The sequence below is a fragment of the Oryzias melastigma genome, linkage group LG8, assembly GCF_002922805.2.
Source record: "Oryzias melastigma strain HK-1 linkage group LG8, ASM292280v2, whole genome shotgun sequence".
Lineage (NCBI taxonomy): Eukaryota > Metazoa > Chordata > Actinopteri > Beloniformes > Adrianichthyidae > Oryzias > Oryzias melastigma.
Genome location: NC_050519.1, coordinates 22,279,042 through 22,305,249, shown reverse-complemented (window position 1 = coordinate 22,305,249; position 26,208 = coordinate 22,279,042). Strand labels below are relative to the sequence as shown.

The 26,208-nt window shown below is 40.7% G+C and overlaps 1 protein-coding gene across 12 annotated transcripts in view; it reads left to right on the top strand.

Annotated features, from left to right (window-relative positions):
- Nucleotides 1-25,940, top strand: part of LOC112146690 (thyroid hormone receptor alpha) — a 63,936-nt gene extending 37,996 nt beyond the window's left edge. For 5 of the 12 annotated variants that reach the window (XM_024272645.2, XM_024272642.2, XM_024272644.2 and 2 more), the window contains 7 exons: nt 12,690-12,751; nt 16,300-16,421; nt 20,360-20,507; nt 20,674-20,879; nt 23,259-23,405; nt 23,716-23,974; nt 25,138-25,940. In XM_024272645.2, the coding sequence (XP_024128413.1) occupies nt 12,690-12,751; nt 16,300-16,421; nt 20,360-20,507; nt 20,674-20,879; nt 23,259-23,405; nt 23,716-23,974; nt 25,138-25,388 (1,195 nt within the window). In that variant the 3' untranslated portion in view covers nt 25,389-25,940. Of the gene's footprint in view, nt 1-5,439; nt 5,918-12,689; nt 12,752-16,299; nt 16,422-20,359; nt 20,554-20,673; nt 20,880-23,258; nt 23,406-23,715; nt 23,975-25,137 lie in introns of those variants that run through there. The other 7 variants (XM_024272654.2, XM_024272650.2, XM_024272649.2 and 4 more) reach the window with 7 other exon arrangements.
- Nucleotides 25,941-26,208: the final 268 nt, after the last annotated feature.

Sequence of the window (26,208 nt, the reverse complement as noted above, 5' to 3'; positions counted from 1 at the left end):
GTTTATGACAATAACTCAAAAATGTAAATTTGAAATCCTTTTTTTGGATTTATGATTTTCTTCTGTGGAGCATTTAAAGCAGTGATGTCCAAAGTCAGGCCTCGAGGGCCGGGCTCCTGCTTTTCCAGAAACCCTGCCTTATCTGCTGCAGATTACCTGGATCAGGTGTGTTGGCCAATAAGGAGCTTCAATGGCAAACATGAAGGACCCCGGCCCTCGAGGACTGACTGGACACCCCCTGATTTAAATGAAGCCAATTTGTCATGGTTCCTCAGCACTCCTTTTCCCTCCTTGGTGTCTGGTATTTACCTGACCCATTTCACCTGTGCCTCCTCTTTCTTAAGCTGCTCTCTGTCTGCCACTGGTGCCAGAGTGTAAAGAGCCTTCCACCTTCCCTCCAGCCCTCTGTGAAATCCCCATCTCCGTCTTTTACCGTTCCACAGAGTTTCTGACTGTTTAATAGTGATGGGTAGATGAGGCCTTGTGAAGCATTTTGGGGACGTGTCACTCAATACTCACTACTGCTGGACAGAAAGCACCATTGATGGCTACCATGTTAAGAAACTCCACAGATGTACTGGTTAAAGTCTTCCTCCAATGAAAATCCTGTTTTTAGAGTTATAATGTCTGTGTGTCATTTTTCTTCTGAAAGAGAACAAATGGAATATGAAATCATTTTGTTTTTTGCATTTGAGTATTTCTCTTTTTAAATCTCTGTCAATCAAACTGCCACAGGCAGACTCTGTTTGAATGAATGATCTTCTTTCCATCGCAACAGCTCTGCTGCACATGCAAGAACATGACATGAGAACATGCAAACTCCTCACAGAAAGGTCCCACCTGGGATTTGAACCGGGGCCTCTGGTTGTTAGACGGGAGCACCAACCACTACAACTCTGTCAAAACCACAGTTTGGAATTCCATTAAAAACGGAGGAAAACTCTGGGAATTCAGGCTGTTTGCAACATGGATGAACATTCCTAAGAAGTCAAAGTTCTTAAATTTGTTTGCAGCAGTTACCAATAGTCAAGAATTGGCATTGGAAGGCACTAACACTATGATCACTCAGTCATTGTTGAAGTTCAGAAATGAAATTGACATTTTCAGTTGTTCTATTCATTTTTTCATGTTTTTAAATAAAGTAAAATAGATCCAATAATAACTTTGACAGAGGCCTAATAAAACTGTGATGTATCCAGTCAAATTCCCAAGCCTCCCTTCATATTTGGCATCACTAAAACACCCCAAATGACCTCTGTAGACACCAAAAGGATTTGTTGAATAGTATGCAGTGGGTAGGAGGTTTTCAGGTTTAGAAATGTCTACAACGGACACATTTATGGTAAGGAGGATTTGCTGAATTTTGTCGTCAAATTTGACCTTTTGACTTAAGAATCAATGGATTGTGGCTACCTGTAACCTTTCTCTGGTGGTCTTTTGAGGAACTGCAACATTTATTTTTAATCCAGAATCCAGCAGCTGTAGGTATGCTGTCTTCTTATATAACCTACGTACACACTAAACTGTTGAGAGATCAGGTATAGTTATCAGGTGTGTTTGAGATGCCGTTCTCCTCGCCTGGACAGTTGGCGAGACCAGGTGGCTTCAGGCAGGGCCGGGGAAAGGCTCTTGAGAAGAAGGCGAAGAGCAAGACTCTACAAGAACAGGAAGTCGGGGGTTGTCCTTAACATTCCATTTAATTTTAATGCACCTCTCCTCCTTCGTATGAACTTTGCTATTATGTTTTTTAAAACAAATTTCAACATCTGTCCGTGGACAGCAGATGAAAAATAGCCGCTGGGTTAATGTAATATCTTTTGTCAAAGAGAAATAAATGAAATTGAAATTAAAGTTAACTTTTAAATGTAACAATAGCGCATAAAACCACAGATTATTTGAAATCTTAATTTTCAAATCAGTGACTCAGTATTTCCAGAAAGAGTTACATAATGTGCAGATTTCCTTCATTTGGCGCCAGTAATTTCTGATCAGCATCACGTCGAAGTACAAGAACTGACAGGACACCGTTTCCCACAATGCATTGTTTTGTAGTCGCCTAGGTATCTCACTCCCGAGCAGCTCCAGATTTCCAGCTGCTCTTGCCTGAGTAACCGCCTTGCACTCGGCTCTTTCTCGCGATATTTTCACGATGATTGACAAGTGACGTCTGAGTCAAAACTACCCAACATGCACTGCAATCCAGGTGATCTGTGCAGGCCTGCGTCCGCCTGCATGATCTCAAGCACACCATTGGGATAAGTTTTACAAAAACACCAGTTACACTTTTACATGTCTGGGTTCATGAGGTCATTGAGATTCATGAGATTCCGGGTGCTAGGCCGTCAATCTGTCCAGAGATGTATCCCGCCTTCATCCAGCAGTAGCCGGACGAGCTCTGATAACATCACGATTCCAGCGGGTTAAGAGAATAGATGGAAGTTCAAGACGTTTGGTGTGAATGCACCATTAGAGAGGAACACATGTTTATAGCATTCGTAGGGGGCTCTCAAACACGTTTCCTTGTGTTATCTAGTGTTCCTCTTAATACAAAAGTTTAGCGTAAAGGGACTTCACTCAAGGCTGTGTCTTTGCTGGCTTGGATGCAGCGGCTTGACCATAGGACGCTCCTGTCAGGAAGCTATTTGCTCTAATCACGACCTTATCTGAGGGCAACATGAAGTTTGGAGGTCTGTAGTGACAAACTGCAGAAAGTTGGCGACCTCTGCGCTCTATGAGCCTCAGCATCCTCTGACCTGCTCTGTCAGTTTACTCGACCCACAACTTTGCGGCTGACTTGCTGTCATTCCTAATCACTGCCACTTTGTTATTAGCCACTGACAGCTGAGTGTGGACATTTCATGGGTGGACTTGTTGCACAGCTTGCATCCTATCAAAAAACTGCACTGGTACGAATACAGAGCCCATGCTTTTACAGATGTTTGAAGATGTTGTCTGCATGATTGTAGACACATGTGGACATGGACAGATACAAAAATATGATCATATTTTTCAATTGCGGTGTTTTTTGTAAAAAGGTTATATTTAGAGAGTAAAACAGATTTTGTCATATATTTTTATGTATCTTCCTGCCACAATTGATGTGGATCGCTTGCGGCTTGCACACCAATTAGACCAGACGCCGAAACGATCCGCTGCATGGCCATAGGTTAATAGGTCAGCTACCTTTAACAATAAAAGAGTCATTTGGGCTCATTTTCTACTGATCAAAACCTAGAAGCAGCCACATAGTCTTCCTTTATTCTTTAAGAAATTTGGATTTGCACTCATGACCATCTGTTTTTTTTAATAATACATATGAATTATGTCTATTTTGTGGCACGAATAAAAGCAAAAATGTTGTAAAAAACCTAGCATCTCTCAATTTTTTTTTCGCGTTTGACAGAAGCTCAAATATTTTATTTTCAAAATAAAATCTGCTCAAGGCCAAACAGGATCATCTCAGTGCAGCTCTGGGCACCTAGTAACCAATTTTGTGCAGCATAAGATAATATGTGCTTTTCACTCATAAAAGATCAAACTTTTTACCAACGTTTTGTTTTACATATCAAATCTGTTGATTCTGGAGGTAGAGTTGATCAAACAAGACGTCTTCAGGTCAACAGGATGTAAAAACCTACATAGTTTATCATCTATGTGAACCTCAGACATCAATTTATACATTTAACTGATCTAAATTAAATAAATGATAATTAAGTAATCCTTACTTTAAAGAATTGCTATTTTGTTTTTCTTTTATTTATTTATTTTTTGATCATTTTTCCCCTCTGTCCTCAGCAGTCTTACAGTGCTGGGTTTTGTTATTTTAGTTTGGATCTTGGTAGTCTTAGTTTGTGGGCTTTGTTTATTTGTTTTCTTTAAGTTTTGGTTAGACAGACATTATCAGGAGCTGCTGATGCAGTCTCCATGATTTATTTTATGTTTGACCAAGGATCCACCATGGAGACATAAAAGAGCCTCGTGTGGATCTGGAGCTGCAGGTTGTAGACTCCTCCCAAACAAGGGTGCCGAATGGAAGCGACCTCCGTTCCACGGCCCTTCCCCGCCCAGTGTGACCGAGGCATTACTCACCACAAGAATGAGCTAGAAACTTGCTTTTCTTTCTTTTTTCAACATCCTAATATTTTTTTCTCTTCATGACCGGGCCGGATGAAGCCATTTGGCGGGCCGGACAGCCCTGGTTATCATGTTTTTGTGGCATTTTTTCTAAAGGTGAAGGACATAAATTAATCAAATAAAGTTCAAAATGCATTTCTGAGCATTTCTTTATGACATAATCATAACTAAAAGACTACTTTTAGAATAAAGAAAGGTTCAAGTGGGACCACCAAACAAAAATAAAAATATTTTCACATCTTCTAAATGTACCAAGAACATGTTCCAAACTTACCAAAGCCATAGAGGCTTTTTCATTTTTCTGCTTGACCAGTCATGACAGGGCGGATTAGAGTCTCGCATCACCCTGGATACTTAGTGTGTCTAACAGCAGCCATGAGATCCAAGTGTGACACTGAACAGTTGCTCAGTACACTGAACCGCCACAGCATTCAGAGGATGCACACGCTTGTTTCTGCAGACAGAACGACTCTTTTCATGGCTGCTTCCTGCTCTTCAGTCAGAGTAGCATCTGACACAGCGCTGCAGCTGTGGAATTTACCTTGAGGTGTTGCTAAAATGGTTGTAACGTGACCAGAGCCCGACAAAGGGGTGACATTGTCACTGAAATGAAAACAGGAGTGTGGGCTGTGGGGGTGGGAGGAAGGCAAATTTTCACATCCAAGGACAAATGACAAAGAACTGGAGATGATTATGAATGTTCTTCTGCAAAACAATTTTCCGTTTGTGTCACATTTAAAGACAAGATGGCCATTCTGCTTTCTGTCGCACTCCTATCAAGGACGTTGGTTGCTGCAGTGTGGCACCGATGTCCTCGTGTCCCTTCAGTTCCGCCACAGATGCATGTTCAAGTAAGTTATCACGCAAATTCATTGGAGGCAGTGGATAATTTCATTTGTTATCCAAATAAAAAGCATAGTATTTTTCCTGGCTCTGAAACTATCTGTCCTTGTTGGTTAGTTTGTTCTTTGGATAGCAAAGCTGCAGGGCAAAGTCAGTAGAAGTTGCACCCTAATGATCAACAACTCCAACTTGGTTAAAAATAAACATTTGTGGTCTTTAAACATGGTTTTGGTTGCTTTCACGGCCTGATCCGTGCAGTGTTTATGTCCAGCTCCGGTTGCTGCCCTTTTGCAGCTAAACCGAGATCATAGAGCGGTCTAATTCAATTAATGGGATATGCAGGCTCGCCGTGTCCTCAGAAGACTCCGCTCGGCTTTGCCGGGCAGACTGCACCACTCTGCTGTTACGTAATGAAGTCAACATTAAAGCTTAAGTGAGTTTAGATGGAGAGAAGGGCTTCTATTTTCCCCCGGGGGAGGAGATGAAAAGAGAGCTAAACACATGAAAGGGAAGCATGACGGGAAAAACGGAGAAAGCTTGAACATTCCCATTGGTCGATAAGACACATGGAGACGGAAAAGAGCAGGGGAGGTGGTACGAGGTGGAACGCAGTTGACGAAGGTGTGATGAAAGTGTTACCGAGTGAAAGACTAAACATGAAGGGAGGAAGAGGCTGGACCAAAGCAGCTGAAAGGGAGGGAGAGAGGCCAATAAACGGAGCGGCAGCCAGTCTGCTGTCGCCACTCCTGCTCAGCTGAGGGCTGCAGCTCATCGCGCCTGAGCTCCACTCACTCTGTGAGAAGAATGCCTTAATAGGCAACAAGAAGCAGGTCTGGATTAAAAGTTGTATTCAGAAAAGGCTGCTAGAATCCTGGATTTCTCTGCTTTGGTCTTGCAAAGGGAACAACATGCATATCCTGCAATCGTTCTGCATCAACAGGTGGGTGTCAGATTTTTTTTTAGTCTTGAGTCATCAAAGTGGCGCAAAAATTGAGTTTGCAGAAGTATTGAAAAAAAGTGTATTTGTCAAATGATTCGGTAAACCGATGTGGGTTTTTGTAAAGACTGAAACAATTATGGAGCCTTTCTGCAATCAGCTGCACAGATGAGCCTCCAGAAATCTGGTACCTTAATCGCTCAAGATAAATGCCTACTAAATATTTCAACTTTTTTTTATTTTTACTACAATATTCTAAGCCTAGAAAAACTTTTACAAACTAAAAGAGAAAAACATGTTAGTCTGATTGTATGGGGTTTCCATAAAAAGCCTTCACAACATTTTTAGTAAGATAGTCTCAGAATTTGAAACTGTTTTAGTGACTAAAATACTGTTCATATTAATTTCCCTCATAAGTCATTTTTCAAACAGAATAAGAAAATCTAAAGAGAGATGATGTTGAAGCTTCTGTAAATAATGCTGCTTACTGATAACTGACTGCTGTGTTTTTGCCTTCTTCTGCCCTCTGTTGGTCAGAGTAGGGCAGTGCAGTCTTATGTAATGCAGTGTGTTTCTCACCGTTTAAATGTGTGAATGGACATGTGTCCTCAGAACGTCAATGACCCGCTCACCTTCAATGGTTCCGTTTTCAGTGTTGTGGAAACATCAGCAAACAGAGAGCTGTCACACAAACTAATTGGACTGAATACAATAATGGTGTTTAATCGTGCAAATGAAAAAAAGGCAGTTTCCTAACGCAGTAGTATTAACTAACCACTGACTGCTGCAGACACATTCCTCTGCCAAACCATGCAAGGCTCAAACATTAAAGCAGAAGGTTTTTTTCTCTTTCTGTCTTTTGTTGTTGGAAAGGAGAAAAGTGTTTGTGGCTCAAATCAATGAAAGAGCATTTTCATGTTACCGTTAACCAAGAACTCTGAGAAACCAATGATTGAATGTATTGATCACAGTCAATAAACATTGGAGAATTAGCTAAAAGAGTCTTTGGTGAACTGGAAGGAGAAAGAATCAGGATTTTGGAGGAAGTTCTGTCCATGAAGATCTTCACTTCCTCGTCCAGCTGACATCTGGATCAGAACCATACGGCTCGACATTACACAGATTGATGGATGTTTTTATGTAGCAGAGGGAAGATTTATGCTAGAGAGACACAGAGCTATCATAATCAGACAGGGGGGATCAGGGACGGGGCTCCAAAAGCCACGCCCCCTCAGAGGAGAGTTTAGAAACAGAGGCTTCAGATCAACATGAAAAGTGACTTTTTAAGAAATGTAGGTTGTGGGATTTTGGTTAAAAACTTCATAATCATTATTAAAACACTACTGGGAGCATTTTTGTAATGAAAAAATTGTCACAGGACACTTTAAAAAAAAGGAAATTTAAAGGAGTCAGAAAGGAAATAATTTTCTTTATCTTGTGTGCAGCACTGATCATTGCATTATCTATAAGACATACAATAACTTATCTTTGAAACCACTGAAATTTTGACATGTCTTCATTAATATGGAGCTAAACTCAGTTCATGTTGCTTAATGTTTTCAAAATCAAAAGATGAAGAACTGTCATCCCATCGTCTTGCAACAACATGACAGAGCGATCTTTGAAAAAAAATGAAAATGGTGCATTTTGTTAATATCGACTTTAAAATGCATTATGTTGTCTAAAACTTGCTACAAGTTTAGATCAAATGTTCATATTTTCTATTCAATATTAGTTTCGTCTTTGCATTTTCATGATCAGCTGTTTACTTGATTTAATTTGTCGTCTTTTTCTCCTTTCTCTGCTGTGTTTCTCATCTGTATCAGGCAAGAACTTGTTCTCAGTAACTTAAAAATTCATTGTTTTTAGCAAATCAATATGGTTTTGTGGAGAAGACCAATTAAAAGGCAGAATTCTTCACGTGAAGACTGTGATCAGACTAACAGGCTGAAGGCTGTAAAGAGATTACAGACGGTCTTATAGTATCAGCCTCCTGAAAATCTGGGATGTTCTGTTTCATGGTTTAGACCACATAAATCCAAACACCTGAGAGCATAAAGTCTGCAGAGGTGTGCTGACACCTGAGAAGCTCCAAACTCACCTTGGTAGCAGAGTCAGCGGGCTCTCACACAGCAGTCGGTTTGACTTCATGACTGGATTTCAGCCAAACAATGATGATCATCTGTTTGGTATCACTGATTGATCAAACACCTGAACATAATCCTACTAAATCCCTTACTTTGTAAAAGTCTAGCTGCTTTCCAGACCATCCTTAGCAGGTGTCAAAAGTGGTTATTCAGAATGTAAACCTGATGTTTGACTGGAAATGGAACAGATATTTTATAGACTACAATCAGCAGGCATCGTGGTTCCATTTATTTGAAAGCCAACACACGTTTGACTTGAGGGAAATTATTTGACAGATTAAACAGCAACAGCACAAAGGATTCATATTTATGTGCAAATGTCAGCAAAAAAGTGGTAAAAAGTATTCTGAAAGGGAAGGTAATAGATAGATGTCAAAGAAAGTGGGACGGAGAGGACAAAGGGAAGTGTTATTACAGGACTCTAAGAGTTGTTGGAAAAATGGGATTCAATTCTCAATAGACTTGAATGAAGGGTCACGATTCAGGTTTGGTCAAACTCAACTGAGTTTAGATCTTTGTCATTGAAAAACATTGATGGAAAAGACGAGTGTTTGACTAAAGAATATGTAATATCAAACTGCAGGAAGAGTAGTGAGCAAAGACAATCACTTAAGAAAAAACTTACAAGGATGGAAAAAACTGCACACATATATATATATATGTGTATGTCAGTAAATGAGATAGAGAAGGATTGTTCAGTCGACACTTTTCTCTTGTCGTCAGTCAACACTTTTCTCTTGCTGTTGTTTCCTCCTTTCTATATTTCTTTTCCGTCTGTCCACATCAACTTTTTTACAGACTTTAGATGTCAAAGTCCTCCAGGCCTTGTGATTGTTGGTGATGACGTTCCCTGAGTCAAGGGCACCCCCATGCCTGAGGATGTCCTTCCGAGTGTTTTTATGTCTTAAAAGGGGGCGCCTGATTCTCCTTCATTCAAGACTCTGTTCAGAAGTGCTTTCACGATCCGCTCGTTGGGCATGCAGGCAGCTTGACCCATCCAGCGCAGCCTGCTTCTGATGAGGAGGATATCTGTGGCAAGCGCACAGTCCAACACCTCATCATTTGTGACTAAACAATCTCATATGAGCTTGAGAAAGGGATCTCAAGTGTCTGCTGGATTGTAATTAAAAGCTTGATGTGATAGCAATACAAGGTCCAGGTTTCACTTCCATATTGACACAAACGGGCAGACAGCTGGTTCCATGTGCAGCAGGTTTATTAGTTCAGACAGGAACTAAAAAAGTCCACAAAGCTAAATAAGTCAATCACAAGCATGGGATGATCAAAAAAGAGACTAGAGATGTCAGAGTCAAGGCAGGGGTCAGGGCGGGTGGCAGGCAATCAGAGAATAAGTACAGTCACAAACAGAAGATCAGGTCCTGGAAGAAACGCTCAGTAAGGCAGGCAGGGTGGCACAAACAATACTTTGCATTGAGTGAGGCTCTGTGCACCACTTAAGTAACAGGTGGGTGATTGTCAGATGAGAGTCAACTCAGTGGCATCTGGGGAGTGTGCGCTGGGGCTGCTGGGAGATGTAGTATGTTCAGTACTCTGGAAACAGCTCCCGCAGGTGGCCGGAGGAGGAGACAGAACTCTGGCTCCTGACACATATATATATCATCAGCAGGATGATACACTGATTGTAGACGTTGAGCTTAGTTTCTGTTGTGAGGTCCCTGCAGTCAAAGACCCTGTTCCTGAGTCTCCCCATCACACACGACAGCCCGAATCTGCGCTGTGATCTCAATGTCTAACTTGCACTTATATGATGCATAACTTCCCAGATACTTGAACCGGAGTACTCTCTTCAGTTTCTGACCTTCTATGTAGAAGTCCAGCTGTTCACCAATGCTTATGGTTTCAGTTTTCCTGATGTTAATCTGAAGACCCATTTTCAGTGACGTTGTGAGACGATAGCAGGTTTTGTTTTATTTTTGAGGAAAACAAAGACGATCTGAAAAGTTTGAAAGGGAGAAATGATGATGAGAGAAGGAGGAACAAAATGAAAAAAGTTAAAGAAGAAAAACTACACGACAAATAAATAGGCAGCAGTTAGACTCTTAATCCACATTCTATAATGGTGCATCTAAATCAGGGCTATCCAAACTTTTTTGCTCTAAGGACCAAATTCTACATGGGATCCCGGTCCGCGGGCCAATTACAATATTTTTTTTGCATGTCATGAACTAAAAGGAGAAAATAAAGAATATAGTTTAACATATTTATTTTGGTTCTGTATTCTTTAAGGTAAGACATATTTGTAAGAATAAAAGTAACATTTGTGTTTGAAACCTTTAACAGAAAGACCTCACTGGCCATTTTTAATTGAAAAATAAGAGCAAGCTAAAACAAACTTTCTTCCAATGAAAACGGTCAACTGAGATCCTTATGAGAGATGTGGAACTGGTCTTTAGACTTAATCCATTTGCTGTTGTCGCTCCATCTTGGCTAACTGAAAAAGGCCGCTAAAAGCATTGGAAGTGACCATGAAGACTCTTGGGAATAAATTATATTATGACAATCATACATTTTGTCTTCTAGTTGCTGCTTTCTTCATGTGGCACTGGGAAAAATTCTCATGGTGAACTTTAGCTTCATGAATGAATTGAGGTGAATTTAAAAGGAATAATTGTCTTCTGATCAGACTCACTGCAAAACACAACAATGAAGCTAGAGACCCAAATTTAGCCTAATTCAAGCTGGAAAAGAGGACATCAACTCTAATATTCATCCAATAGTACCTCTTACCTCATGGAAATGCTGAATATTTTTAGCGCAACGTTCACCTCCAACCTTAGATCTCAGAAAGGTTGTAGCACCCTGGATAACTTTCTAAACAATTTTAAACGAAAGTCTGTTTCCTAAAAAATAAAAAATGAAGAAAAAAAATGCTTTAGAATGTGGAGGAGACTGAATAATCCGCCTGCCTCATTGTTGATGTATAGTTTAAAGATATAAACATGTATAATGTGGTGATGCTGTGAATAAAATCAAATAAATCAACTTCTGAACAAATTTTTGGATTAGATCTTTCTGCTTTAGCACCAAAATGTTCGATGGAGTCTTGGTGCTGCGCTTGTTTCATGTTGAAAACTGGAAGCACTTAGAAATGTGTTTCTAAAAGAAGTCTTAAAGCAGCTCCGCAGTACAATGTAAGCCTCAGAGGGGGGGCATAAATGAAGCCAATTTGAACAGCAGGCTGCATTCATGCAAAGCTTTTACGTTCTTTTTCTGAGAAAAAATGGATGTTCCCTCCCCCAGTCCATTCATTCAACGTCTTTTAGTCCAAAAATCATGACAGCCGTGGTGTTTGCTGCTCTGCTGGAGAACAGCTTGACATGCCTTGAAAAGAGGGGGGTGACCACTGCAACACTTTCCAACCTGCTTTTCAGGGGAAGCAGCTACTGATCTGATGTTAATCAGAAGTCTTCCTGTTTGCACCAAAATCTCATCTGACTAATTACATCTATGATGCAATATGAAGCTGCCTAAACAATGAAATCCACACCTTTTGTGTATCGTTTCTGTTTAACCCTTTAACACCTGAGGCGTCGCCGGTGACTAGGGCTGCCTAGTCGACTAATCGAGGACTAATCTACTCTTTAAATAGTCAACGACCAATTTAATAGTCGATTAGTCATTACTCTGTATTATATGGAGTCAGAGTGTAGTAGAGTTAAAGTTATAATGGGATTCTGTTAGTTTTTTGGACTCAGGTTTTTCAGGCTATTTTGGAGTTTAGCTAATATTCCAGCTACATGCTAGCTATTTTGGCTAACTAGGGCTTTTTTGTTTTTTTGTTGGAGTTTAGCTAATATTTCACCTGAATGCTAGCAGTTTTGGCTAACTTGGGTTATTTTCTGTTTTTTAGGCTAATTTGACATTTAACAAATGTTTTTACTGGCTATCAGCTTCAACGATTTCAGCTTATCAACCTCAGCGTTTTCCCTATCAATTTCTGCATCTTCAGTGGCCAAATTTAGCTTACAGCCTTCACATTGGCATTATCGCAAATAACGCTATATAGTTTCCAGTTAGTGTAAAGCTAATGATGGTAAGATGTGTGTTTGACATCTGCTTTATGTATTGCCTGATTAGTCGAATAATTGGAGAAAATAATCGGTGATTAGTCGTCTATTAAAATAATGATTAGTGGAAGCCCTACAGGTGAAGCTTAAACACAAAATTTTCAACACACTTACTTTTCAACCGTTGACACAATATTTCCAGTAAATTCTGAAGGATTCCTTTAGAATCTGCTGGAATTATTGTGTTAATGGTCTAAAAGTTACAGTAAATCAAAGAACATAAACACTGGAGCTTAAAGGGTTAAATGTCAAATGCAAAGTTTAAAAATATAGTTGAAAAATTGTAAAAAGTGGTTTCTCTTTTAAAAGCATAGCTAAAATGCTGTTGCAAATTCAATTTTGCACTAAAAATGATGAAATTTTATCATGAAAATAAAAGTGAGGATGGAAAAGTTTCAAGTTCTTTAAGTGGAGTTTCATTTAGGAATATTCTCATTCATCGACTCCCATTTCCAGGATGTTTTTTTTGTGATGTTTTCTTTGCACTAAAGTGTGTAGCCGTTTCACATCCCCGTGTCCCGTCTCTGTTGATGCTCACAGGTGGCCAGATGTGCCGAAGAGAAAGAGGAAGAACAGCCAGTGTTCTGTGAAGAGCATGTCTGGTAAGAATCCCTCATCTCAGCCAAACATGCCTCATTCTGTCTCCTCCAAACTAAACAGAAAGGACTTGAGGATTCTGCTCATGGTCACTTCACTGCACTGAAAACTGTTTTTATGTTAGTTATCATAAACATCTTCATTTATAGGAGCTTTTCTGGACACGCGTTCACTCATCGGCGAGAGCTGCAGACATCAGATGTTGAGTGTAAAACGAAATCACGTTGGCCTGACGTCATCACCTGTTATGTAATTCTGTACACTCCATCCTGTCTAATTAAATAAGAGTATCAATCCAATCATTGGAGCTATTGAAAGCTCGTGCATTTGTTTTAAAGGTTGATGACAGAGTTTGGAGATGTTGGGAATTATATAATGTGATCAGTGTAAAAAAAAAAAAAAATGTTTTTGTATTTATCTTGCTGGACTGAGCAATTCTGATGTTTCTATTTTCACCTGACTTGTTTATGCTGAAATAAAAAACAAAAATAAAAAAAAAATCATTATATCAAAATATAATAGAAATATACAAACCAAACGGCTACAAAAATCTTGGCACAAAAATCACTCCATAGATTCTGAGACATCATTTCATTTCAGTTATTTATTTATTAAGTGCCTTCCACCACCAGCCAAGGAGGCCTTAAGTCCTGTACACAAAAAAGCAGACTACATTATAAAAGGCATAAAAATCATTAAAAAAATAAAAACAAGTATTAAGACCAACAAAAAATGAAAAGACAACTAGGAAAGATACTACAGTTCTGCAAAGGAGGAAGGGCCAGCCCTGGGCATTGGTGACCTAGGCAGCTGCCTAGGGGGCCATCTGCTGGAGGGGGCATCAAATCACAATGATTATATATTATTTTTTTAGCAGTCTGACGCACCACTTATTTAATGTAAAAATAAAAAAGTAGCCGGGCCAAAATGGAGGAACAGTTTGGATTTAAAAGTCTCCAAGATCGTAACCTCTATAGTGGTGATCCCAGAGTTTAGAGGTGTTGATGTATATTAATGGATTGGCCCTTGCCTATTTGCTATCGCTATGCCTTAAGTCATGGCAGCAGAACGCTGCTGTTTCAACGGAGGACAGGCAGACATCAACCACAATAACCAGGCTAGCTCCCTCATTTCTGAACCGTTTTTTTAAAAAATGTCTCGAATTAAAGCTTAGAAAATTATTGATCCTATTGTATATTTAAATATTTATTATCTATAAAGGTTAATCTGTAAATAGTGAAATAATGGCACCTTCTACTGCTACAGGAAAGGCATTGCTGTCAAATTAACAGCTTTTAAATATCTGTGATTTTTGATTTTGCCTCTGTGCTAAAATCTATAGAACTGAGCTTGTAAATGCTTGTCATCCAAGACCAGAAAAGAGGGAAAAGAAGGATGTTTAATGGCATGAACGACTGATGAAGTTTCGTAACAAAGTCTTTTCTCTCTTAAAAACACCTCAAAGTGCTTAAAAAACCCTTTACCATATTTTCAAAAGAAACTAAAACTTTTATTACATACATGGTAAATAAATCTCAATTCCATTCAAAACCTACCTTCAAATAGACGATTTCATAATACTTTGAGAATAAGGCCCTGCTGGCATCAAAGGACCAGCTCAGCACTGAAAGCCACGCCCACACAGAGGAGATTTGGGAAAAGGAGGCTTCAGGTCAACAGGAAACATGGCTTTTTAGGATGTGGATTTTTTGCTAAAAATTTCACAGTCCTAATTAAAACCCCACTAGGAACGTTTAAAGAAAAAAACAAAAAAATGGTGGTAGGAGGACTTTAAAAAGTGCGACCAACAGCAACATTATCCTCTTAAAGTAGCTACGCGCTACTTCTCCATCATAGCAAAGGGCATCTTTGCACACATTTTACGTGTTCCCCTCATGAATTTATCGTTTTTTGTGGTGGTTGTACGTAAGTACCGGTACGTGCGAATAACATCTCCCATGTTTTAAAGCCTGTAACATTAATAAAAATTTACATAGAAGAACCAAGCTAGCATTCTACTTGTGATTTGCTAGCACCCACTTTAGCACACTTTACCTTCAAGGTTCCCAGCCTGATTTCTCTCTATTGAAAATTACGTCCCGTTTTGTGGTTCTTTGCGTACTTTTTCGTACCTCCTCCATTCATCACTCGGGAGACTGAATTCATAGTAATGCTGCATGTGAGTAAGGTCTTATGTCATGTGATTTCCAATCCAGTAATATATATTAATGTTTGGGAGTCAGCACAGCAAACGCACGGTCCCCACAGAACTTGCATTTGCTTCTCTGAACCAGTAACACACGCTAGTCCACAGAGCACAGGGACTTAAGAGGGAATATTTTAAAAGCGGACTAGAGATGTAAGAAGGAGCAGTAACTGCCAATGACTTATAAACAAAACCAAGAACTTTCATAAAAATCAAGTATTCCATGGGCAGCCACTTCGATGAAACCGGGGTCGGGGTTATGTGGTCAGACTTCTATTCACCACAAATAAATCTGGCTGCTGGGTTTTGCACCAGCTGCAGCCCTGGCTATTGCTTTGACCAACCCAGCATTTAAGGAGCTGCAATAATTCTGCCTCGACAACACAAAAGTATTCATCACAATTTCAAGATTTGACTTGGGGAAAAAAAACGCTTAACTCCTGGCCAAACGTTGCAGCTGAAAAAGGCAGGACCTGGTCACAGCATTGATTTGGGGGCCAGTTTCAAGGTGGCATAAAGTTTCAGTCCAAGGTTAGAACCCACAGACAGTTCAAACCTGGCAAGTGAGAGTAGATCTTATGCTTACAAAGCCGCATTCTTAGTGGGAGCATGTAAATAGAAAAAAGCAATGGGTCCAGAACCAACCCCTGAGGAACTCCCCACCCCGGGGGATAACACTTGAAAGGGTGAGGTCCCATGCTAACACTGAAAGACCTGTCTGTGAGATGAGATCATTCAAAAAGTGTCAGAGCACGTCAGGTTTATAAAAACTCTCATTAGCTGCAGACATTCTCAGCCGTGTGGTGGATATTAACACGTTAGCTACCTGGATTACTGTGAGCTCCAATAGAAAATAACATGTTAAAGTACAAAAGAAAAGCCGAAATCTCTGTTTCCACATTTGCGTTTGAAGAGCATGTTCACAGACGCCCACATCTTCCTTCAAATGCTGCTTTATTTCCTTGGTTTTGTGCTAATGTTTGATTTTTGTGTTAATTTATTAAAGGGGGTGGGACTTGAAGTCTCTCAGACATGGTGAAATAAAGCAGAACTTCTGGGTTTAGTGGACGTAGTTTGATGATGTCAGGAGGTTGTTGTGCATAAAAGCTGCGTGTTTTGTTTATTTCCATTCTTTGTCACAGTCTGTTGGAGCTCTGTGTGCAGGTGCGTCATTCAGGTGCCTGTGGTAACACTCAGCCTCCCTCCTCCCCCCACTTTCCCCCCTCATCTTCCTCTCCGACATTTTTCATCTCATGCTCACTGCCTGCCTGTTGTCACACTCCTCATCTCCTCCTCTTCCTCACACAATCCTGTCTTCCTCCTCAACATCCTCCTCCTGTCCTATAGCTCTTAGCATCTCTGTTCCAGGGTACATCCCCAGTTACCTGGAGAAAGATGAGCCATGTGTGGTGTGTGGAGACAAGGCCACCGGGTACCACTACCGCTGCATCACCTGTGAAGGGTGCAAGGTAGGCTGACTTTTATGGTGTAAAGAGTTCTTGTCCCATATGTTGGTTTACTTGCAGCCACGTGTCCTACAGGCAGGAGTCAAATCTGCACTTAAGGGTTTTAGGATTCTCCTTAAATCCGCATGCCTGCCCCATTTAACAGCTGTGGAGTGACAGGTGTGTCCAGCTCCTCAGAATCACCCCGCCGTTCCAAATCCGTTTCGTTAGGTTTAAATGTTGACCAGATGCTGGAGCTGAGTCGCAGTACTTTTTGTAAATTTTGGGCTATAAATTATCTAAATAGTAATAAATGGCGGATTATCGCGTGAATCTGCGTCAGTTTGGAGTTTTGCTAGGTTGGCAGCAGAGCCTGTAGCTGCAGCCATCCCGTAGCCAATGGGAGTCATCTGCCGTAGCTAGACCGCTTCTGCGTCGCACCTGAGCTGTAACGCTCGCCGTGGGAGCCCGGGGCTAGACATTCAGCCTTAAAATCAGTGCATCAGTGCATCAATGTGCATCTTGGCCGCATGTAAATATGTGGCAATAAGATCTGTCCTTATTTTGTCTGGACGTGATTGGAAAAACGTATTCACATGATTGTTTCCACGGTTTTAGAGGAGTGTTCAGAGTGAGGGGCGCAATTTCAACATTCAAAAGCCGCCAGTTCACTAAGCCGCTCAGAGACACAGTTCTCACGGGAGACACGATTTTCCCGAGTCCGGCAGCTTGCTTGCGCAGAGCAGCTGGATGGACTGCAGTCTGATGTGCACATCGTAAAAAGAAAGAAATTCTGACCCGAATGAGTCTGATCAGGCCAGAGTTTACTGAATGGCGTGTTTACATTTTATTCTGATAATGTATTTCCATGTAAACACAGTTATTGTTGTTTCTCCAAAAACAGAATCATCTGAGAAATCACATGCTTAACTTTTACCCATCATCCTTCTGGTGGTTCACAAAATGTTTGTGATTATTTACTTATCAATAAACTGAGGCTTGTTGGAACACGTCATGAAGTGTATAAGGCAGGAGGGCTATCCAAACTTTTTAGCTCAAAGGGCCAAACTCTGAATGGGATCCCGGTCTGCAGACCAAATATAATATTTTTTGCATGTTATGAAAGAAACGTAAAAAATATAGAATATGGTTTAATTTATTTATTTTTGATTCTGTATTCATTAAGGTAACACACAATAGTAAGAATAAAAAGTAACTTTTGTCTTTGAAACCTCTAACAGCAAGCTCATCTTTATTTGAGAAACAAGAGCAAGCTAAAAAAATTCTTCCAATGAAAACGAGACGTGGAGCTGGTCTTTAGACTTCATCTGTTTGCGTTGTCACTCCATCTTGGTTAGCTGAAAAAGGCCGCTAAAAGCATCGGAGGTGATTTTGAAGGTTCTTGCTGACACAAAAAAGCTCAGGGCTGACTCACTTGGGAGTTGTTTCACTCATAGCTGCAGGCAAATAAATTATTAAGAGCGCCACCTGGAGGCAAAAAGTATATTACAGCCGTAACAGTTTTGGAACACCATAGAGAATCAATGGGAAATGGGTTAGGGGTTTTAACTAAACACTCTACTGCTTCTGCAGCCATGACTTGGCGGGCCAAAACATAACCTTTGGTCCCACTTTGGGCACCCATGATATAAGGCTCCCCTCAACCTCTCAATCCATCTTTACATCCTAGCAGCATCTTCAATGTTTAAGTTCTCCAAACTTAATCTTTATCAGTATCTTGAGATATTTTTTACAAACTCTTCTGACAGAAATAACAAACTCTTTTGTGCTACTTTTTTTGTGAAAATCCTCTTTTATTTGTTAACTGTTGGGGAGAAAGTTTTTCTAGAATGTTTTGAATTCATCATTACTTTTAATGTCACACTTAACAGAACAAACTACCTTTCTCTCCAATGTTTCCTTGCCTTTTGGGCAGAGTAGTGAGGTGAAAGTTTTGTCTTCTATTGATGACTAGATGTATTGTTTATGTTAACTATTCTGTCCTTGTAAGTGTTCGACTCCACAAAGCGCTCTGTATCAGTAATCTAGTGTAAATCTGGTTTGATGGTGTCACCATTCAAAACAATCTCTTGGTTTCTCTTCTTCTTAATTTGATCTTTTTCCATCAGATGAGTCAGTTATTACTGACCCTTGAATGCCTTCATAGTTCATGTCATTTCCTGCGTGCCCGTCAGCAATAGACTGTACTGCTCTGTCTGCCCATTGTCTGGCTTTACCTCATCTGTTTGTTTGCCTCACTTGACTTTTCCCACAATTATCTTATTTCCTCATTTCAGAACCTTTTCTCTGTCAGTGTTTACTTATTGGTTCTACTTTGATTAAGACCCAGTAAAAGTAACAGTCTGGAATCCAGCTTTCCTTTATCATCCTATTGCAGATAGCATATAGACCCACATTTTAATAAGCAAAGCTCTTATCTGTTAGCAGATGATGAGAGGTTTTCCCTGTTAGCTTAACAAAGCATCTGTTTCACATTACAGCAATAATGTGGACAACATAGTTACACAGGAATATAAAGATCCACTCCGATTAAAATTGTGTTTCCACAGTGTCACATTTTCTATTCCAAAGTAATTAGTGACTTCAAGAAAACATCCCAACGTGTTATTTTAACATAGATCCGTGTATACATTTAACTAGTTAAATATCAGCTGTTCTGTACTGTGCTGGTTTGTGTTGTATGTTTTTTGTTTGAAAAGACAATAAAATATAATTGAAAAAAAAGGGTTTTAAATATGTTCTTGTGCCATTTTTGTTTAATATGTTGTAATTTTTCAATTCAGAATCTACTGGAAGTATCGTGTTAACAATTGTAGAAATTACAGTAAATCAAATAAAGTATATACATATAGGATATATAGATGGATAGGAAAAACAACAATAATGGCTCGATGCAAATAAGAAAAACATCATAGCATTCATGAGGAGAACGATCAGATTCTCAGCCATGTTTGTTTTGGACGGCACTTCTTCTAGAGCTGTAATAAATGTCTGAGCACTCAGATTCTCGCGATCTGCTCCCAAAATTTGAGTATATTTGCAACATCCAAATCGCTGATTCACAATCTTTATAAATATACTAGAGTGTAGTAAATTGTCATGTAATAAAATATTGATTGAACTGAAAAACAGAATAATGTTGGATTTTAATATGTGAACTAAAACAAAATGAGCGGCTACTGTCACCGGAAGTAAACAAATCCTCAAAATAAAGTGTCATTGACGCTTCCTGTTTTCAAAGTAAAACTAGCGAAAGCTTTTTTTATTAACTGAAAATATACTTTATTGTACATACGTTATTTATCGTGATATATATTGTTATTGTGATATAAAATAATTTATATCGTGATATAATTTTTTCTTTCATATCGGCCAGCAGTAGTCTAATATAAGGATATAGATTTAACGTTTAAAAAGGCCTTAAGCTCCTTTCAGCTGTATAGATTTTTGAGTTTCAATTTACACTTGATGAAATGAGGCGTATTCATGTAAACACAACAAAGAAGCCTTGAGTGCAAAATATGGGAAAATCCTAGGAATGTTTTTAAAATATAAGAGAAAAAAAGCTGAAGGTGAACACCAGCTGTTTTAGCGTTTAACAATTATATAATATAGTTTTATTTAATAGCAATTTCTTCACTCTGTCAGGGTTTTCTACCAAACATTTTCCACCAACAGAGTTCGCATAAAATGTCTGGTTTAAAAGATCTCATTACTTAACTATTTTTGGCAAGAGAGGCCCTTACGCACACTCGACATGTGACTGCCCATAAAGTCTGTATTTAATCCTCATCATGGTACAAGAACATTGATTGATTTAATTACATGCTTAGAATATTGTTTTCCTGGATTCTGTCATGAATTCTCTGATTTTCTGCAGATATTTTGCACATGGTTTCTTTTTTTTGTTTGTTTTTCAACATTTGGTTCTGTGTCTTCAGGGCTTTTTCCGCCGGACAATCCAGAAGAATCTCCACCCGTCGTACTCCTGTAAATATGAAGGCTGCTGCATCATCGACAAGATCACTCGCAACCAATGCCAGCTGTGCAGATTCAAGAAGTGCATCAGTGTGGGCATGGCCATGGACTGTGAGTCATTATCACTGCTGGCTTTCAAGATTAGGGAGGTCAAACGGTAAAATTTTTACAAGAAACACATCATTGGAGAGTCAAATATGTTAGCTTCTGTGATGCTTCAAAAGACTCCGACCCTTCTATGAACACTGGAACTCTGTGCCTTCGCCTTGCCTGGCAGTGGTGTTGGATGAGACCAAACGTGTGGCCAAGCGGCGCCTGATAGAGGAGAACCGAGAGCGCCGGAAGAGGGAGGAGATGGTGCGGACGCTGCAGATGAGGCCGGAGCCGGACGGAGCGGAGTGGGAGCTCATCAGGATGGTGACCGAGGCGCACCGGCACACCAACGCCCAGGGCTCCTGCTGGAAACAGAAGCGCAAGTTCCTGGTAAGCAGCAATGAAAGCATTACTGTCCTTGAATGTCACATTCTTTGACATGATCTGCAGAAGTCACATGCTGAGTTCAGTGGACGTAACTTTGAATAGAGACTTGTGAGTCTGAAGGCATTTAAAGTTACCAACAGTCATCTTCTTTTTTTGCAGCCAACAACAAAAATGTTTCAGAAAACATTGACATATTTTTGTTTTCATCTCACCACTGCCACCTCTGCATCTGGTCCATCTCCAAAGAATGCCTTGGCACAAAGGTTACATGGCTGTTACCAGGCAACCATTCTATCAAGGCAAATTTCTGCTTCTCAGCTAAAAGGCCAAAAGCCAAAAACCCAGCAAAGCACAGCGCCTTTTTTCTGTTGTTGCTTTGGGTTTGCAGCTCAGGCCTAAACTCTGCAGCTGAGACAAAAGAGGATATAAGTATTGTCAATAAGGAGAGATCTTAGGAGTGTGAAAAAAGATTTTTTGGTGTTCCAGAAAAATGTGCATGAAAAAAGTCCAGACCGATAGTGGTTGGGCTCTGGGTGGATGACGGCCTGAATTATATTTCAGATTCATAAACTCCAGATCCTAGACCAGGAGTGGGTAAACTGTTTGACTTGTGGGCCAAAAAGGATTCTAAAACTAAAACCTGACAGAAGGGCTGGACCAGAATCAGATGCGTGAAGTATGTTGGTAATCCACATCATGAGAGAAAGAAATAACATTAAATCTAAATAAAAGCGTGTTTTAATTTTGGTTGAAATGAATATGAAACATGTTTTTTTTTCCTCAAAATGGACTTTAGTTCTCATTTTAGTGCCAATTTGCACTAATGGTTTAATGTTTTTCAGGGAAAACCCTACACTTAGAGAAGTGATGCATTCATGTGGTGTTGGAATGATCGGAAAAAGGACTGTCCCACTCGGAAAACACACATAAATGTGGAAAAAATGACGATTCTTGCAACACCACAGAAAAGCAGAATAACTTTCTGCACCTTAACAAAAGTCAATGTATTTGTAGTGCGCCATCTATGGGGAAACACCACAACTATTGGGAAAATAAAGCAAATAAGGATTATCATTATAGTTTATTCCCATTTGGCGGGCCGCATTTAGCCCCCGGGTCGTAGTTTGCCCACCCCTGACCTAGACACTGATGGGGATAGAGGATTGATCGTATAGAAACATGGCTCAGGGTGGAGAACAGGACATAGGAGGACACCTGAACAATCTAAAATGGCATAGAAAGGGCAAAGATATGATTGTGATTAGCTAAGAAGAAAGGTGGCCTATTCAGTGATTGGTTCAAAGTGAAAGCTTAACCCAGCAAACCTGCAAGTCAGGTGATCTTCCTCATAGTAAACTTACACTACACTTTCAATTATTTGTTGACACTTTGTCACCACCACAAAAATGTATCATTCGGTTTATGGAAAAAAGGCAGTGTTTAATGACTGTACGAGAGAACTGGACTGAGTTGACCTGAGTGGATTTTAGCTCCAAGAAGTCAAAATCCCAGAATAACCATTCTTGCTCAAACGTTTAGAGCCGGCATCTTCTTAAGCTGAGAAAAGCAGCTTTGCACTAATATACAACAGTAGTGAAGTGTTTATGCGGTCAACATAATCTCAATGGATCCTCTTGTCTTGTTCTGCTTGTTTTGTGTTACTATTTCAGTTTTTTCCTTTGCTTTCCTTTGTATAGTTAAGGTTCTCTGCTGAAGCTCTCTGTGTCAGCTCGTTTAGTTTCCTGGCCTGTTAGCTGAGCCGTATGTCCTTGTTAGTATGTGGCTTTGTAAATGAAAACACTTGTGTGGCTCCACTGGTGTGTGAATGCGTATGAATGTTCCGGTGATGGTCAGAGGGGCCGTAGGCACGTACTGGCAGCCACGCCTCTGTCAGCCTGCCCCAGGGCAGCTGTGGCTACAATAGTAGCTTACCGTCACCAAGTATGAATGAGGTGTGAATGAATAATGGATACACAATGTAAGCACTTTGAGCGTCTGGAAAAGCGCAGATTAATCCAATCCATTATTATTATTATTACTTGGTCTCAGCCACTAATGTGCTCGTGACTCTTTCTGCATCTGGGTTTCCTCCTGCTTGACCAACACCTCTGGAATTACTGTATGCTAATTCCGTAAACAGTAGAGTTATATACAGAAACCTCAACACTGAGCTAAGACTCCTTCATCCCATAAATGTGTTTAGTACTAAGGCTTTAGATGAAAACAAAATAAATTATCTTTTTTTTTCTGTGTTGATAAAAGAGTAATGAATGATGTCAAAAACCCCAGAGGAGCTGAAAGGATGCTGTGAAAACCCCCCAAACAAGCCTCGACCTGCATGTGACTTGTGAAGAAATGTTTCTTGTTACCTCCTGGTTTCAGCCGGACGACATTGGTCAGGGTCCAATGGCGCCCACCGCAGATGGAGATAAGGTTGACCTCGAGGCCTTCAGCGAATTCACCAAGATCATGACCCCTGCCATTACTCGAGTTGTTGACTTTGCCAAGAAACTGCCCATGTTTTCAGGGGTAAGTGATACCTCCTGGCCTGTCTGTCTTCAAATCCACCAAATGTGGCCGGTGTTTCTGTGCTTTTTGAGGGAAGACTACAGATACAGTCTTAAAAGAAGAAACAGTGCAACAAAATTAATTTAATCTCTTAACTTTAGCTGCAAATATACTTCTTTTATTTTATTGTAAGATGAACACACATATTTTGCATTTTTAGCTAACAATTATAGTTGGAAGGTTCCTTCTGGCCTGTAGAACATTCTTCATAAATCCTCAGAGGCGTCTTTCCGGTGAACATGAAAGTGAAGCTGTGCTGTTTGTTTGCCAGCTGCCTTGTGAAGATCAGATCATCCTGCTGAAAGGCTGCTGCATGGAGATCATGTCCCTGCGCGCCGCCGTTCGCTACGATCCGGAAAGCGAGACACTGACCCTCAGCGGCGAGATGGCTGTGAAGCGCGAACAGCTAAAAAACGGAGGCCTGGGTGTGGTGTCGGATGCCATCTTTGATTTGGGCAAGAGTCTGGCACAGTTCAATCTGGACGACTCGGAGGTGGCGCTGATGCAGGCTGTGCTGCTCATGAGCTCGGGTGAGGAAAGCTCAGAGATATTACTCTGAAAGTTTAGAATTTGATCATTTCTGTGTCTATTTCTGTGTAAACCCTCCTGGAAAACTTAGCTGTTCTGTGATTGGTTGAAAGTTATGGTGATGCAGTGAAGACAAAGCCGCAACTTTTAGGTTTCACTACAAACTGAATTTCTTGAAAAGTTGAGACATCTTTTAAAATAAAAAAATGAAAACTACTGACTTATAAATACTTTTATTAGAACACGGTAGAGCGGGTCGGCCAATGATCGAAGGATAGGCGGTTCGATTCCGGCTCCCGCCAGCCAAAATGTCGTTGTGTCCTTGGGCAAGGCACTTAACCCTACTTGCCTCCAGTGTGGCTCCACTGGTGTGTGAATGCGTATGAATGTGTGAATGAATAATGGATACACAATGTAAGCGCTTTGAGTGTCCTGAAAAGCGCAGATAAATCTAATCCATTATTATTATTATTATTACTTTATCACCATGACCTGAAAAGTATGTGGATGGATGGATGGATGAACAAACAGACAGATGCATAGATGGATGGATGAACAAACAGACAGATGCATAGATGGATGGATGAACGAACGCACAGATGCATAGATGGGCGGACAGACAGACTGTTGGATGGGCGGACAGACAGATGGTTCAATGCATGGATGGACAAACGGACGGGCGGACGGACGGACGGATGGATGGATGGATGAACGTACAGATGCATAGATGGACGGACGGACAGACAGATGGATGGTGGAAGGGTTTGAATAGATAGACGGTTGGATGGATGGATAAACAGACAGGTGGTTGGTTGGATGCATGGATGGATGGAGAGATGGATGGATGGATGGAGAGAGAGATGGATGGTTGGACGAACAGACGGACGGTTGAATGGATGGATGGAAGGACAGACAGATGGATGGATGAACGAACAGTAGGATGGGTGGACAAATGGTTGGACGGACAGTTGGATGGAGGGACGGACGGACAGATGGACGTTTGAATGGATGGATAGACCGACAAATGGTTGGTTGAATGGATGGACGTACGGACGGACAGTTGGATAGATGGATAAATGGATGGATGGACACACGGAAGGATAGATGGACGGATGGATTTCAAATCCTGACTGGAGTCTGTCTTCTCTCTTCCTGTGCATCACAGACCGTTCAGGGCTGACCAGCATTCAGAAAATCGAGCAGTGCCAGGAGGCGTACCTGCTGGCGTTTGAGCACTACATTAACTACCGTAAGCACAACATTCCCCACTTCTGGCCCAAACTGCTGATGAAGGTGACGGACCTGCGCATGATCGGGGCTTGCCATGCCAGCCGCTTCCTCCACATGAAGGTGGAGTGTCCCAATGAACTCTTTCCTCCACTCTTCTTAGAAGTATTTGAAGACCAGGAAGTGTGACGAACGCCCTCTGGGACCAAAGGGGAATTCTGGTTGATGGACAACAAAGTTTAACTTTTGTTAGCATCAGTGGAAACGCGCCCTTGTTTATTTCTGACAAACGACCAATTGTCCACCACCAGCGAACACTCGTCCTCGTGCTGCAGCAGAAACAAAAGCTAGTTCAAAAGCATTCACAGGTACAGTATCTCTATATGCAAACAGAGTGGAGCGCTTTGGCCATCTCCAATGCAAACGGAAGCGGCTCCTTTTGAGCAGCTGCTCATCCGCCACAGAAAGCTCGCTTGCTGTTCTTTTTGTCCGTCTTTCTTTGGTCGTTGCTGTGTTTGTTTGAGACTCCAACATGTTTCCAGATGTTTCCCCTCCTCAGTTTCTCCTTACACATCAGCACACAAAAGCCTTCCTTCAGTTTAGTTGTTGTGCACACACACAGATCCATCCTCTGTTACCTCAGACCCCCTTTGAAATCTTTCCATATTTATTTCTTGTATTTTTGAGAGAAGATGGAGACTACTATTTGTAAATACATCTTTTATAGCTTCAGTGATATGATAACATTGCTGGTTTTTGTCCTACTAAGAGTGCAAGATGTCAGTAAAATCAAACAGTTAAATAAAGTGAGTCGTTGCAGCAGCACAAAACATTTAAATCCAACACATTCTCATCTCCAACTCGTCAAACATTGACGTTTATTCAAAAAATGACATGCTGGCTGTTCATAAAATCAAGGGTCTGCAACCCTCGGGATGCGGTACCGGACGCAAACTGGTAGAGGTTAGGGTACCAGTACATGGGTTAGGGTTCCGGTGCACACTGCATC